Raw genomic sequence first — 15647 nt, 5'->3', positions numbered from 1 at the left:
GTTCCTCATCTGTAAATTGGGAACGACAGCACCTATATTGAAGGGTCATCAGAAAGAAAACATTAAAAGTAATTGCAAATTATACAGCTCTTGGCAAGTACTTAGTGATCATTATTGCTCAAGTCAAGTTGGCTCCATTCTGGTAAGATGGGGATACTATTTGCTTTCCAGGAATTTTTCAAAGTTAGAGAAGATAATCCCAGAAAGGTACACCTATTTAGACTTTTTTTTTTTTTTAAGATTTTATTTATTTATTTGACACAGAGAGATCACAAGTAGGCAGAGAGGCAGGCAGAGAGGGAGAAGGAAGCAGCTTCCCGCCGAGCAGAGAGCCCGATGTGGGGCTCGATCCCAGGACCCTGAGACCATGACCCGAGCCGAAGACAGAGGCTCAACCCTCTGAGCCACCCAGGTGCCCCTATATTTAGACTTTTAAATGCTGTAAGCCCTTTCTCCCCTGGGATGATAGTGGAGGAAAAAAGCAATAGAGAGATCCCCATAAATGTTTCCTTCATTCTTCTTTTTTTGCAAACTCTTGTGTCAGATGCTGACTTTTAATAGGTCTCAGTGCGGGAGCTGCTTTGTTACGTACGAAAAACCCCAACCCAGAAGCAGGTCGTCTACGAATGGTTTAGCACAATGCTGACTCCTGGCTAAGCACACAACGTTTGGGACAGGGATTGGCCCAGAAAGGCAAAGTCACAGCTCACCCGGTAGAAAACCAGGAAGGGCAGGCAGATACCCATAATTTCTGAAATTCATTGTGTCCACAAAATACAAATGGCTGGAGGCCTCAGGGCCTGTAGGGAGTCATGTCATCCCCTTCCTCACAGCTGTGTTCTAGTCCAGTCCTCTAGACTAGTGTGGTCCAGTAGAAACAGGACACAAACTACATGAGTAGTTTTTTGTTCTCTGGTAGCCATGTGTGTGAAAGGTGAAAAGAAACAGGAGAAGTGCATCTTAATAATACAGCTTATTTAATTCAATATGTCTAGAAGGTTATCATTTCAACACATAATCAATATAAAAATGACTGAAAAGGTATTTTGTATTCTTTTTTTCATACTACATCTTTGAAAATCCAGAATTTATTTTGCACTTACTACATTTCATTTCATTTCTGACCAGACACATTTCGAGGGCTTAATAGCCTCATGTGACTAGGGGCTGCCTTACTGGACAGTACAGCTCTAGACTACATTTGAGGGGTTTATGACCTAAAAACATCTTTTGTTACTTCTGGGGGTGAAATGCAGGGGTCACAAATAATTTTAAAAATGGGACTCCATTTGTCATCCCACCCAGTTGCTTAATGTTCTGCACATGGACGGAGGTCCTGGTCTACTCTTCCATGACCATGAAGAGCCTAAAGGAAAATTCTTTAGTTTAAATTTCTGTCATGGAGAGACTTTCTATCTTCTGATCTCCATGGACTTTTAAAGGCATGTAAAGCCACATTTAAAAATGCATCTATCATCTCTGCATTTATCTATCTTCTGGAAGTGACAGTTGGGAAGATTACTCATTTAAAATCAATTATGTTTCTCTCCTCTAACCCTGGTGTTTCTGGGGGAGATTTATGAGAAGCTGTGTTTCTTCAGGGAGGGACAGTTTGTTCCATGGTTTACAAAGGTAGAGAATCTCAATGATCAAATCGTTGCCATTAAAAACAAAAGAAGTCATCTTGGAGATGGATTAGGACTAAACATGTACTCAAAAGAATGGGCTGGAGAGAGAAAAATTATTAAAGAATAAAGTTCTCCTTAGAGAACAATAATCTAATATATAGTCTTGGACTGTTGGACATGGGTTGGGTGAATTTTATAAGGGATAGGCATCGAAACCTGGCCATTGATGATCCTCCGAGTGGAAGAACATTCCTTCCAGCATTAGAGTCTACAGCTAGCTGAGAGGACAGCTGTGCTGCTGGATGAGACGGGAATTTTCTCGTGGGCAGGTTAAACCTTTCGGAAGCCTCTATCCATGTTACTTATGAGTGGCCTGGTGTGGACTGCAGACTCATGGGTTGCTGGCTTGATGCTAATTACCTCTAAGGTCCAATTTTGCAAAGAGATGAGGTTTTGATCCATGAGCAAACATATCTGCAACATTAGGCCCCCCACAGAGGATGGGTGTAGCACAACCTAGTGTCGCTGATGGGGCACAATGGTCTCCCACATGGTCTACAGGGAGCTCTCATGGAATTATTCCTCATTTAGAGGGATGCTTACTGTTTACAGGCATGGAAGTTGGCCTCAGTTCTGCAGATGCCCTGGCTCTCTTTGGAGAACCACACAACATCCCTAGGTCTACAGACATGGTGGGGTTATTGAGGCAATGGCTTCAGAGACTCTGGTAGCTTGCTCCTACCACCAAAGGACAAGACACTCAGTCTCCTTTCTCTCTCTCTATCTCCATGTCTAAGAAACTTCACCTTTCTTAATCAGAACTACTTTCCTCGCTAGAAAGAGAAAGACGGGGTACTCTGTCTTGTGCAACAACTGGGATGACCCCATGGTAGAATTTCCAGTGGGTTCAGTTTTATTAGTTGTACCACTAGAGGTGAATGGATGTCTGTTATGATGTCCAATTTTCCAGACGCGTGACATTTAGGAATTACCATTACATATCACCTTCAGTGAGCAGTAGTGAATATGGAAAAGCTTACTGAAGATTCACTCCCATTTAGAGCTTGTGTTCAAGTCAGAGGCCTTGAAAATTTGGTATGCCTGTGACCATGGCCAAAGCCTGGGCATCAGCCTCTGAGGCCACACTCTTCAATGGGGCAACCCAATCCAGATGTTGGGAGGAAGCTCAAGAAGGCAGAGAGATGCCGAATGCTAGAGGAGTAAGCATCCCTGGAGCCAGCTCGGCTAGCATTGTGGATTCTGAACACGACTTTGCTCTCCATGGTATTAGCCAAAAAGAAAAAAATGGGAAAACGTGGAGACGTTAAGCAAATATCCTAAGAAATGAATTTGTAGAGTGAGACTAGTAAAGTCAGAGAGTTGTTTTTCCCCTGAAAGGTATTAATAAATGGCAGTGACAAAAAGTATGAATGTGGTTATAATGAAATTCTAATGTTTTGATAACCTGTATTAAGCCTCATTTTATCAGATGATGCTTCTAGAAGACAGTATGAACTCTCTCTCCTCAATAAAAGGCAGAGGGTTTATTGAGACATCTTTGCCCACTAGGAAAATGCAAATGCTGGTGCCTACACAGGGAACATCATAGACGTTTACAAACAACTGTGACCCCCTGGGGGTTGCAGAGAGTGACAATTCCTGGGACAAGAAGGCCAATTGAGCCACATCCTCAAGGCTATGAGAGAAAATGAAAAAAAAAAAAAAAAAAAAAAGAGCTCTGATCTTTTTCCTAAAATCACAGCTTATTCAGGACGAAAAGTCAGTATTGACTTTAAGCTCAAAAGGTGCTGAACTTCCTGGCAGTAGCTGTGAGCACAGCAGAAGGAGGGGCCAGACAATGAGCTGGGACTTGGGGAGCCTCTTGGAGAAAGTGGGGCTGCAGCCGAGTGCTGAGCACACAAAAGATGGGAGCAGACAGAAGGGTGGAGGAACCAGAGCCAGGGTGGGGGCGGGGGGTGTGAGACTGCTTTCTCCTTCCTCTCTCCAAGGTCAGCCTGAACCTCCTCTTTCCCTTCCTAACCTACCTGGGGCTTCACTTCTGCTGTTCCTCCCAACTAGAAGGGCTCATCCCTTCCTTCACAGGGAGAGCTCAGTCAAATAGTCTCTGCTTTTGTAGGTCTTCCCTGAGCCTCTAGCCTGGGTTATAGCTCCTTGCTCTATGCTCTCACAGAATCCCACACAGCCCCTTCCACACCACATATCACATCGAGTACGACTCAGGGCTTTCCTGACCACTCCAGTGTGCACTGCACAAGGGCAGGGACCCTGCCTCATTCATGCTAAATCCCTGCCACACAGCTTGGCGCCGGCTATCGAGAAGGAGCTCAAGACGCAATAGGGGAATGAGTGGGCACGCTCTGTCCTATACATGATGTTGGGGGCTAACGGGAGGCAGGGAGAGGTAGAATCAGGAAGGGCAAAGAGCATGAAGTACTTTGGGAGCACAGCGCAATGTGGGGGAGAGGGGCCAGTGTGGGAGGACATTGGGCAGGATATAAATGGAAAGGTGTTGGGAGGTAGGAGAGGTAGGAGGACAAAAAGGGAGGTGGCTGGGTGACAGGAACTTGCTCTGCTTTGTGAAAATGGGTCTTGTTCCACCTTCTCTTCGAGAGATCAAGCCCATTCACCTGTCCTTTGTTCCCAGCCCGGGGCAAGGACAAAAAGGCCAGGCAGCGGAGGGCAGGTGGGGTCTCATCTTGCCATTTCCACTAATTCCCTTTGTGACCCTAAAGAGAGCAAGAACCTTATTATCCAAGCCTCATCTTCCCAAGATGCAAAAAGGGAGAGAAAGTAAGGTGGTGTTAGGGAGGGAATAAGAAAATGTATTTGGGAGTGCTGGATATCCTACAGGAGGCTGGCTCCTCTCCACATTGTGAATTCTGGAAGGCTATCTCCTAGGTCAGCTTTTGCCATCTATGATTCAACCCACCCTTCTGGCCAGAAGAGAACTCCCCACCAGCTGGGTTTAGGAGGATTCTCAACTTAGTCTATCTCAGAGTCGCAGACTGTCCCTGGAGATGATCTTTCCCAGTATCCCCAGCTGGAGGGACAGGCTGGTGGCAGCCAAGTGACTAGACCTAAACGTCATGTTTGAACAAAGTAGAGAACTTCCTAAAATGTTACATGCTTTGGTGCAGTTCTGACTCTAGAACCAACCCTTTCCTCACTCGATCCTGATTCTGTTAGGAAGGAAAAAATGAGGTCAGGGAATTTGAACAGAGGTGTCTTTATGAGCCAGCCCTGTCTTGTTCAGCCTCTAGTATTTATTTCTCTGTTTGCTCTTTGCAACTCAACACCAGGACTTGACCTTCTGTTGCTGCAGCTGTTTGGGAGATGAGGCAATTCAAACGTGAAAGTCCTAAGAGAAGCTGTAAAATGATGATGCTGATGATGACGGTGATGACGATGGGTGTGAGTGTGTACGTGTGGGGGGACTGGAAGAGAGAGGCAGAGGGGGTTGAGGGAGGGGGAGAGCCCTGAACCGCATCAGCTACCTGCACCTCCGTTTATTTAGAGAGACCTCCCTACTGTGGGGAAGGAAGTTGGTACAAAAAAGCAAAAAAAACCTCAGGATGGTATATTTTGCAGCATCAACTTTGGGTTTGACTTCTCTCTGAAAACAGTCAACTTTGCAGGTTTTGGGTACAGTTTGGTTTTCGCTGGGGACATTGGGTGTCTTGAACTTTTTCTTTTTTAAATTCAGGAAAGTAAGCCAAGAATTCTAAGTACTCATGTCCCTCTCCAATGAGACAGTGAAGGAAAGATTTCCAAGGGTGAGAACTGAATAAATACTACTGAGAATTCAAATATCCAAGGAAGGGATTCTGCCAAAATAAATCACACCCTCTAGGAACATTTCCTATAATTTGCTTTTCTTTTCTTTTTCTTAAATGTTCCTCTCTTACAAAAGGCTAAAAAGGTCAGAAGTCAGTGGCCAGCAAGTTGGACTTTCTCTCCAGATTTGCTGGGCCTTTCCAGGTTGGTGTTAGACACTGACAGAAATTTTGAAGATCCTCGATGTAAAAAGCCAATATAAAATCGCAGTTTATTGGGCAAGAAAAAATTGACCTTCACAAAAAGACTTCAATTTGTAGATTACTTGGTTCTCATAAGTCAATGCTAATTTAAACATAAGAGACTAATTTGGAGAAGTTTTTAATTCTTGCTGAGATGTAACTAACTTCTTTGAAATTGACTGCAATTTTCTGGGGAAAGGAAGGGAAGAAAATGAACTTCCATCTATTTGAATTATTTATATTTGTCATTTTATGGAATCCTGACAACACCTTAAGAAGTAGGGATTATTAGATACCTTTTGTGCACAAGGAAAGTGAAGCTCGGTGAGGCTGAGAAACTTAGCTGAGGCCACAAGGTAGCACTGGGATCTAACTTGGGCCTTCCGATGCCAAAACGATTGATCTTTTTCTCCACACAATGCTGCTGCCAGTTTCAGAAAGAGCCATCTCTGTCTTTTCCTTCCCCGTGTCACCATTTAAATTCAAACCTCCCCATCCATGCACGTGTCAGTGCAACAGCCTTTTAACTAGTTCCCAACACATTAGATCCGTAGTTCCTGAGCTTTGGTTGAACAACTGCCAATCTGGCTGCTCTCTAAGGCAAGACATCTGTGGCCCAATTATACATATACATTAAAAACGCTATTAATATCTGGTCAAACTTGTATTAGATAAAATTTCTAAAAATACAATATGCTTTGGCACCGTAACATTTATTACAGGTGAAGATTAGCTTGCATTGGTTATAGAATTAGGTGCACATCAATGTGGTAAAATGTCATCCAGGTGCACCTTACAGCCTTTGCAGGGGACCGTGTGCTCCCTTCTCTCTAGCCTGGGATGTGTTCTCACTGTTGTTGGCCACAGGCACTGAGAGGACTGCATCGTGGCTCTGGGACACCTGCTACCTCAGGTACCCCCTTCCACACCCTGTCTGCCTGACTAAGTCTCAACTTGCCTTCACCACGCAGGGCAAGTCCTGTCCCTGGGGGGGGCCTCCTGTCCCCTCAGACTGCCAGTGGTGGCCCTTTCTCTGCTGCTCTCAGTTCCTTCAGCTCTCTCTGTCCAGAGAGTGACCTTGACGGCCATCTGTTCTGTCTTCTGAACTGTCCATGTCACGACCATGTCTTATGCTTGTCTGCCTTTTCACAGAGCCCTTCATGGCATCCTAGCAGCCGTTTGCTGACAGTGGTCATGCCTAATGAACGAGGTAGACATTTCCAGCTCTTGGGTTTGCTCTGGTCATTTTGTTTTCGACAATCAGTGTTGTCAGAAGAGTTTACTAGAGACACAATAAAACAACTTCAGAGGAAAACTGAAGTTAGGAGTTTCAAATGCAAAAGGCTTCTCTGTGAAAGGGAAATGACTGGTAAGAACCGCGGGATCTTGGCGCCTGGCTGGCCAGTCAGTGGAGTGTGCAACTGGTTGATCTTGGGGTTATGAGTTCGAGCCCCAGGTTGGGTGTAAAAAGAACAGCAGAATCTAGGTGAACTTCTCATAGAAGGTCAACCAATCTTTTTATTCTGGATGCCCCCATTGTCCATTTTCCCCATTGTTTGTGTGTGTGTTAGAAATCAGACATGTGGTACTTAAGTCAGTTGGATCTGTTGTTTCACCAATGAGCAGTTCAAGTGGGAATGTTTATTTCTTTACACAGACATACATCTGCTTTAAAGTGGCCCATATGGGGGCGCCTGGGTGGCTCAGTGGGTTAAGCTGCTGCCTTCGGCTCAGGTCATGATCTCAGAGTCCTGGGATCGAGTCCCGCATCGGGCTCTCTGCTCAGCGGAGCGCCTGCTTCCCTCTCTCTCTCTCTGCCTGCCTCTCCATCTACTTGTGATTTCTCTCTGTCAAATAAATAAATAAAATCTTAAAAAAAAAAATAAAGTGGCCCATATGCAGGAAGGAATGTCTTACCAGCACACATAAAACAGTGATTTTTAATTATCCTAATTGCTTAGGAACCCAAGTGATTTAAAAAGTTGTTACCCTCTTATGATTATAGGATTAAATTAAAGAATTCAATACTAAATCATATACAGTATGATCACAACTTAATAAAGAAAAGATATGGGGCGCCCGGGTGGCTCAGTTGTTAAGCGTCTGCCTTTTGCTCAGGTCATGATCCCAGGGTCCTGGGATCAAGCCCTGCACTGGGCTCCCTGCTTGGCGGGAAGCCTGCTTCTCTCTTTCCCACTCCCCCAGCTTGTGTTCCCTTTCTTTGTGTGTTTCTCTCTGTCAAATAAATAAATAAAAATCTTAAAAAAGGTATGAAAAGATAAGGGCAAAAACTCTATTAACTAAACAAACACATTTTTGGTGAGCGTAAGAAATGGTAAAAAGAATGCCATAGGGGATGATCACAGTGGGAGAATCCACTGGACTGAGCAGTATTTTCCAAAGAGTATCTACAAGCAGTGCTTGGGAGGAAACTAATTGCCTTCCTGTCTTCAAATGCTGGGGGCCACCGCGAGTCCACATGGTTTCAACTCCAGGGCTCCCGCAGCTACGGTCGGACCTCCCTTCCCATTTTCCACGAAGCTTCCCTCCTGGCTCCATCATTCCTCTGAACCTAGGTCACCAAGGTCACCATAACCTTTTTAGTGCTAATCTAATTAAAGGACTGGTGGCGCTTTGCATCTGAATTTTGTATCACTTGACCCTGTTGACTCCATGCTCCTCAGTGATGTATCTTCCTCTCTCAGTTTCCACAACCCCAGGCTCTCCAGCCCAGCCTGGGGTCCTTGCTCAAGCTTCCTTCTCTCTAGGATCTCCTCCCTTCTCAAGTCTCCTTCTGCCCTCAGCTTAAATGTCACTCTTAGAAGCTGGTTTTTACTCTGGTCTGGTGACATGCCCTTTCTGGGTGTATCCGTCCTGCCTCCTGTGCTCCGCTCCCTCACACAGCCTTTCACGCAGGCGATGTTTGGAGACTTGACTGTGTGTCCCTGCTCTTTCAGGGCGAGAACGCTGCTTGTTAGTCAGTGAAGAGCCAGCACGAAGCCCGTGCTCATCTCACAGAAGATGCTCAACAAATATCTGCTGAGCGTGTCAAGGACTTGAGGATCCCCAGGATCCAGCAGTCCTGGATTCAAGCCCCCGCTCTGCCCCTTACTGTTAGGAGTTAGATGGACACTTGGGTAGTCGGGGCCCAGGTCCCCAACAAGAAAACAGGGAGCTGGGATGTGAAGACGAAACCGCACCAGCATCCTGTTTCACAGCTCAAACGAGACCTCAACAGCTTCCTGTCTGGCAGCCTCTGCAGAAGTAAATTTTGCAAGACATCCTGAGACAAGACAATTAACCATAAAACATAGGTCACTGTCACAGGTCGAGGCAGTTCATCCCCATGTGTCAGCCCCAAAAGACCATCAACACGAGAACAAGAAGCCAATAGGTAGACAGGTGCATGATCAAAGCCCTAATTGGCACACGGTAGCAGCCAATCCACAGGGGACCCCCACTCAGCTTGCTCAAGATAGTTCTGTAAAAGAGCTTATAAAAACCCCTAGATCTGAATGCCCAAATGGCAACCCTCTCAGGTCCCCTCCCTCTCTGGGAGCTTTGTCCTGTTGCTCGATACACCTTGCCTTTCTGCCCACCACTCTTGGTCTGGTCCACCTCTTCATTCTTTGAAGTGGCATGACCAAGAATCGCAGGCACTAAGGGACTAAATCTTGTAACCTTACCAGCAGTGTGCCCTTGGCAAGGTTAATACCCTACCCTAAGCTTCAGTCGCTGCTCTGTGAATAGAGATCATTGTCATTCTCCAAATGACTGTGAACGGGTTTGTGCTTCCAGAACCACCTGCGGTTAATACACTACCTGACCCTCCCTTCTCCTCCAAGTCCTACGCTCAATTCCAGGAAGCCAAAATTCAGGCCTGTTCTAATCGATATCCCTAGTGCCCAGCACCGTGGTGGGTTCTTAGTGGGAGCTTAATAGATTTTTGATCAAGAAATGCTTGAGGGAAGGCAGCCAAGTTAAAGAAAGAAGAAGAAAGAGGTAATACAGGGGATGGGGAGAGCGGGGAAAAGGGAGGGGAACAGCACAGACACAATCTCTGAGTGGCTCAGGTGGCTCATCTGCTTTCGAAGGACTGGGCTGAGCACACTCTCTGAGATAACCTGCCCCGGCTCACTCTGGCCTCGGTGCCAGTAGGGAGGCTTGGTGCCCATGTGACCGGCCTCACTCCCTTATTGGAAACAGCTGCACAGACAGCAGCCAGGGGCTGGAGCTCCAGGAGAGGATTTCACAACCTCTGGGGCCGAGCTTCAGATAAGTTTCAAACACTGTTTATGTACATTTACGTGTGTGTTTCCCGGGGTCTCGGGTCTCTTCAGATGGCAAGGACGCCCAGCCTGGCCAGATTAGGCTCAGAGCGTGCCTGAGTTTTTTGTTTTTGCTGATAGTAATGGAATGTACCGGTCTCCCGCCGTCAGATTTGGGAGAGACAGAAGAGATGAAAACAAAGAAGACAGCCAGTTCTAGTGGGTCCCTCCCAGAGCACATGAAGGGGGATGGCCCAAATGGAGGGGAAAACAACAGGGGAGGGGTTAGACTGGTCAATATATCCGTTGAATTCCATCCAGAAAAAACCAGAGTTACAGTTCCTCTTTTCCATCCTTTTCCCCTAAGCAGTAACAATAAGATAGGGGCCCAAGCTGATGTTAATCTTCCTGGTAGGAAAGGGCTTGGTGAAAGCCCATGAAACCAATCATCATCCATCTCCCTTATGCCTGTGAGACATAGGCACAGGGCTCGGAAGGAGTGTGGAGAGTTGCCTTCAAATTGATGGAGAAGGAAAGGGAAGACGCTGTCTTGGATGAAAAATAGGGAATTGGACCAGATCACTGATTCTTAACCCCGGTTGCCATTAGAACACCTGGGGGAGCTTCTAAAAACCCAGTGTCCAGACATCATCCCAGATCAATGAAATAAAACCTTTGGGGTGGGATCCCGGGGTCAGTGTTTTTTTTTTTTTTTTTTTTTTTTTTTTTAAAGACTTATTTATTTATTTTATAGAGGTAGAGTGAGTGCGGGCAGGAGAGGGACAGAGGGAGAGAGTGAATGAGAATCTTCAGCAAACTCCCCGCTGAGCACAGAGCCTGATGCGGGACTCAATCCCACCACCCTGAAATCAAGTCCTGAGCCAAAACCAGGAGTTGGATGCTCAATCGACTGAGTCATCTAGTCCCCTGCCAATCCCCACACAGCATGTCAGTGTTTTAAAGCTCCCCAGGTGATCGCAATGTGCAACCAGGTTGAAAATCACTGGATTCCATGAAACCTGATCTCTGAAGTTCCCTTATATCCTTGCATTTGAAATTAGGGTGTTCTTTCTAAGTCAAGTTATTTTTGGTGGGTTTTTCCTGGTCTTTGCAAGTCTAAAGTCTCAGAATGTCACACTGAGATATGTGTTTTAGAAAAAGCATAGAACAGTTACATATTGGAGGCAGGGGGATGGTTCCAGCAAAGGGTATCGTGTGCTTAGTGAACTCTACATTTTCGGAGATGTGTTGCTGATTTGCTACTTTAAGTGGTTTCTTCTGGCACCTTCTCTTGTGTATTGGCTCAAGGCTTTCCTGGTTGGGTACCAAGGAGCAATAGGACTGTGAGCCCACCCCAGGAAGAAAAAGGAAGCAGGGGGGCAGGGGAGGGAGGTGGGTGGGAGGGAAGGCAGACTGGAAGCTCATGTCTCCAGCTGTGATCCCATTCATGTTTTCCCTGACCTGGGGCTTGGACGGCTCTGAGGCGGTGGGCGCCAGTCCCGGGGAAGGGTGTGGCTCTGGTCTCCAGCCTCCGTAGCCCTCAGCTCTGTGGTAGAGGCTGGAGTCTCCCTGGGCAGGCAGCCTCAAAGGCTCTGTTGGTGGGCCCCTGTCTGCCTCTGCAGGGCTGGGGTGGGTTAACTGTGGGGAGGATGGGGCAGACAGGAACAGAGAAGGGAGAACTGCCAGGTTTCTGTGAGGTCAACATGTGTTTGAAACGATTCAGAATGCAACGGAGAATGTAATTAGGTGTTTTTGTTTTAAAGGAAAAATTCAGAACCTGTGACTCTTGTTCACGAGCACATGTCTGGATGTAGTCATTTCGAGTTTATGGAAAATGTGGTCAGGCCCATAAATCAGGGCTGAGGAATTCTTACAGAGTCATCACCGTGTAAGTGATGCGGATCTGTAGTGAGTCTCCTGAAGTTATGCAAAACAAAAAAGAATAAGCATGTGGACAAAACTAGAACATCATCCTCCCTCCCTTGGGATTCTTTCCTGAGTTGCCACAAGGCAGCTTTGGTCCCTTCCTACCTATTCTGTGACCTTCCTTGAGTAACTCCATGCATATGTCAAGATGTCTGGGGCCTTGTCATGATTACAAGGACACAGTTCTCAGCTTCTGTTTCTCCCATGTGTCTTAAAATTTTATCAGGATTTCTATCAAGAAAGCCCATTTAAAAGTAGGCGGGACAATAATCCATTTGGGACAGTGCTGAGAATATGGTCAATTGTATCCTAATTCTTAGACCTTCTGTACTTCAAATCTATTACTTTGTGTGATCAGAGAATGAAAACTCAAGGCAATATTGTGTTTCTTAAAAGTGTAGAGCACATCTTCAAATGTTAACACAAACTTTCATTCAAAATTCTCAAATAGGAGATTCAGTCTAGGTGTGATTCATTAGAGGATATCCTATTGTTGTTGGACTTATCCCTTTGGCCTTTTCATGCCAAACACTGTTGGTTCTTATATCTTATCCATGACACCATCCCCTATGACTTCTCAGGTTGATTCAGCTTATGAATATGTTTCTGCCAAACCGGTCAGTGGGGATGGAATGTTAACAAATCTTAGCGGAGAGGTTTCTCAGGTGTTCTGAAGAAATGGGCTTGTATACTTGACCAGCATATTCTGTCACAAAAAACAGTACCGCTGAACCTGAGTTTAGGTATCTAATTGGTTTCTTTCTTCATCTGTTAGATGAGGGTCATGCATGCTGAAAAAACTTCTTAATTTCCCACAGAAACCAGATGTATAAGGCCAAACACCACCCTAAGTTTACCAAGTTTACAGCCTAGGCTCATTTCTGTTAACTGTAGACTTTTTACTTTAAATTTTGCTATCTCAGTGTGTCCTTATGGCCTTTCACAGACAAACTACGAATTCCACATGACATAAGAGCCACGTCAGGTCTGCATTTATATGACCTGGTTTCTTGCACATCATACTTGTTTGCTGTCCCTGCCACAACCTGTAGGCAGGAAGGGCAAACTGCACAAGCCTTGAAACTTTAGACCAAATCTTTCAGCCATAAGCCACCCACTGTCACCAGGTGCATAGGAAGAGGGGAGGGGCCTGGCTGGTAGGCTGTGCTCTTTGGTTTTATGAGTTGTCCCATGTTGAAGAGTGAGCAGGGTAAACAAGTGGGTACACCTGATAGACATCAGTTGCAATATGCTTTGAGTTTATGCATCAGCCCTTCACAGATGGTAAAAAAGGACGAAATAAATAATGACAGTTATATTTGCCATTGCTTGGTGAACTGTGTGTTCACCACTGGACCAACTTCTTTACAATTCTTTACAAACATTACCTTCTCCAACCAACCGATGTATCATCTACTTTATAAAGCTGAAGTTCTGAGAGTTTAAGTAACTTGCCTGGAGTTCTCCTGCCTAAAGGAAATTCTTTATCTGATTTGAAAGGGGTTCCAAGTCAGACACCTTTATTTTGCTTTTGGGTTAATGTGTCTGACTCCCAGAGAAGTGGATGGAAGATGTAGTTTTCTGAGAGTTGAGGGAAAACTTGGTCCCAAGCTTTGTTTTATAAAGTTTAGGGAAGAGAGACGAGCTCTTACAAGAAGACAGAGCAACAATGTGATTTCGGCAGAACTGGAGCTGTTTCTAGCATTTTCGTTATGTGAACACAAGTTACTCAGCTTCTCTTGTCCTTCATTTTCTCATTGACAGAATGAAGATGGGCCAAATGTTTCCTAAGGGTCGCTGCTGGTTCCTCCCTTTCTGCCTCCCCTTAGTTGGAGACTCTACATGCTTGGGCCTGACCATTTGGGGCAAATCCTCACCAGGGCAGAAGGCCCTTCTGAGATCTTGGACTAGTTGGGCACAATACCTGATGGAAGTTTGTGGGAGTTTTCTGTGGCCCCTATTTCCTCATCCCATCTTGTGGCTCTGGCGTCTTGCTGGTCACCATAAGCCACTGCTCTGGGGAACAGCAGGCCTCTATCCTGGCACAGCCTAGGCAAGAGCAAGCCTTGCCTCTTTCACTCATTGTGCATATGAATTAAGAAGCTCAAGTCCTAGGAAGTTTAACTTGACTTATTTCTGTCAAAATCCTTTCCAGAAAAAACAACACTCAAGGTCTTATAGAAACCAGAATTTTAAAAATTAGTATCTGTTTTCGCACAACATAAAATAATAGCTGCATATATCTGGAGTTATTCTAGTTCAATGAAGTCAGAGGGAGAGAGAAAAACAATGTGTGTGTGACACCATGAATGAATCCTACCGTGTCTCCCGGCTGTGGACGCATCACAGACACACGATCATATCCTTTCCTTAGTAGGACCCACAAGGCATCCAGTTTTCCCTGCAAAAGGCAAAAACAAAAACAAATGTACCCAGGTTACAAATGAAACCAGAGCAGTGGCCAGCACAGACATGTAGAACTTTCCATGCTTCTTCAGTCATGTGAACAATATACCACTGGCAATGTGGTTGTAAAGGCTAAGTGACTCTCCAGGCCCTAAGTTCAGGGGCCTGCAGGAATGTAGGGGGAGAAGAGACCCATAACAGAAGGCTCTGTGCTCATGAGGGTACACCTGAGACTAGGGGACAACCTCAGATTTGCAAACACAGAGTTCATTCAGGCTCTCAGCTTTTGCTTTTACCACATTTCCAGCCATATCCTCACACCATGGATCTATCCTTCCAACTTCCACTGAAGTTTTTTCTTCCCACTTAATGCCCAGAGTTCACGAATGAAGCAATGATAACAAATTCAGGAAAATTACTTAACAGAAATGTCAATGGAGCAAGACCAATGAAAGGTCCCTGGGATGCTGATCCCTGGCTGTCCCCTAGGCTCACTCAGCACTTGTTCACTAGGACTTGCTCAGGTATACCAGGCTCGAGGGATAGATGACCAAACATCCCAGATCACAACCCCTTTAGACTTGTAGGTAGTGGGTTGAATCTGGGAAGAGTGGGTCTGTGAGTGCTGAAGTTTTCAGTGTGTGATAAAGGGAGTCTACTCCCTTGGCCATTCTTGTTCCCCAACCATGTTGAAGGAGGCCGATTTCCCCTGCTGCAAACACTAAAAGGAGACAATGACATTTATTTAGCTTTTCTCTATTAACCTTTAATATATTATCTTCCAAGGCAGAAAGGACTTTGAAAATATGATTAAGTTAAGGATCTTGGCGGGGTGAAGGGGGATATCCTGGACTATGCAGGTGGACCCAATGTAACCATGTGGATAGAGCCTTAATAGAGCAGGAGGGTCAGGGTCTGAGAAGTTGTGCCAACAGATGGAGAATCAGAGCGATACCTCTGAGGAAGATTCAACTCATGGTTGCTTTGGAGAGGAAAGTGGGCCAGAAATCAATGAATGTGGGCAGTCTCTAGACTCTAGAAATGCAGGGAGATGGATTCTCTCCTGGAGCCTCCAGAAGAGATGTAGCCCTGGCCTTGCCTTGATTTTAACCTAGTGAGACATATTTTGGGGTTCTGTCCTTCAGAACTATGGAATGATAGGTTTGGTTTAAGTCACTAAGTTAGTGGTAGCTTATTACAGCAGCAACAAACTGATGTAGCCCTTTTTAATCCCTGACATAGTCTATGTTTATTTGCCTATTGTCTGTCTCTGCCAACCAGAATGTCAACTCCAGGAGAGCAGAGGTGTCAGCTGGGTTTGTAAATTGCTGTCTGTCCAGTCCTAGGAGAGCATCGGGTGCTCAGTAGATATTAGTTGGATG

The 15647-nt window shown here is 45.5% G+C and overlaps 1 protein-coding gene across 2 annotated transcripts in view; it reads right to left on the bottom strand.

The window, feature by feature from the left end:
- Positions 1–15647, bottom strand: part of ANTXR1 (ANTXR cell adhesion molecule 1) — a 219774-nt gene that overhangs the window by 34779 nt on the left and 169348 nt on the right. For both annotated transcript variants that reach the window (XM_032352316.1, XM_032352315.1), the window contains exon 17: positions 14180–14260. In XM_032352316.1, coding sequence (XP_032208207.1) covers positions 14180–14260 — 81 coding nt within the window. The remainder of the gene's footprint in view (positions 1–14179; positions 14261–15647) is intronic.

This window comes from Mustela erminea, chromosome 7 (assembly GCF_009829155.1).
Source record: "Mustela erminea isolate mMusErm1 chromosome 7, mMusErm1.Pri, whole genome shotgun sequence".
NCBI lineage: Eukaryota > Metazoa > Chordata > Mammalia > Carnivora > Mustelidae > Mustela > Mustela erminea.
The sequence above is the reverse complement of the archived record's forward strand: the minus strand, read 5'-3'. Positions and strand labels throughout refer to the sequence as shown.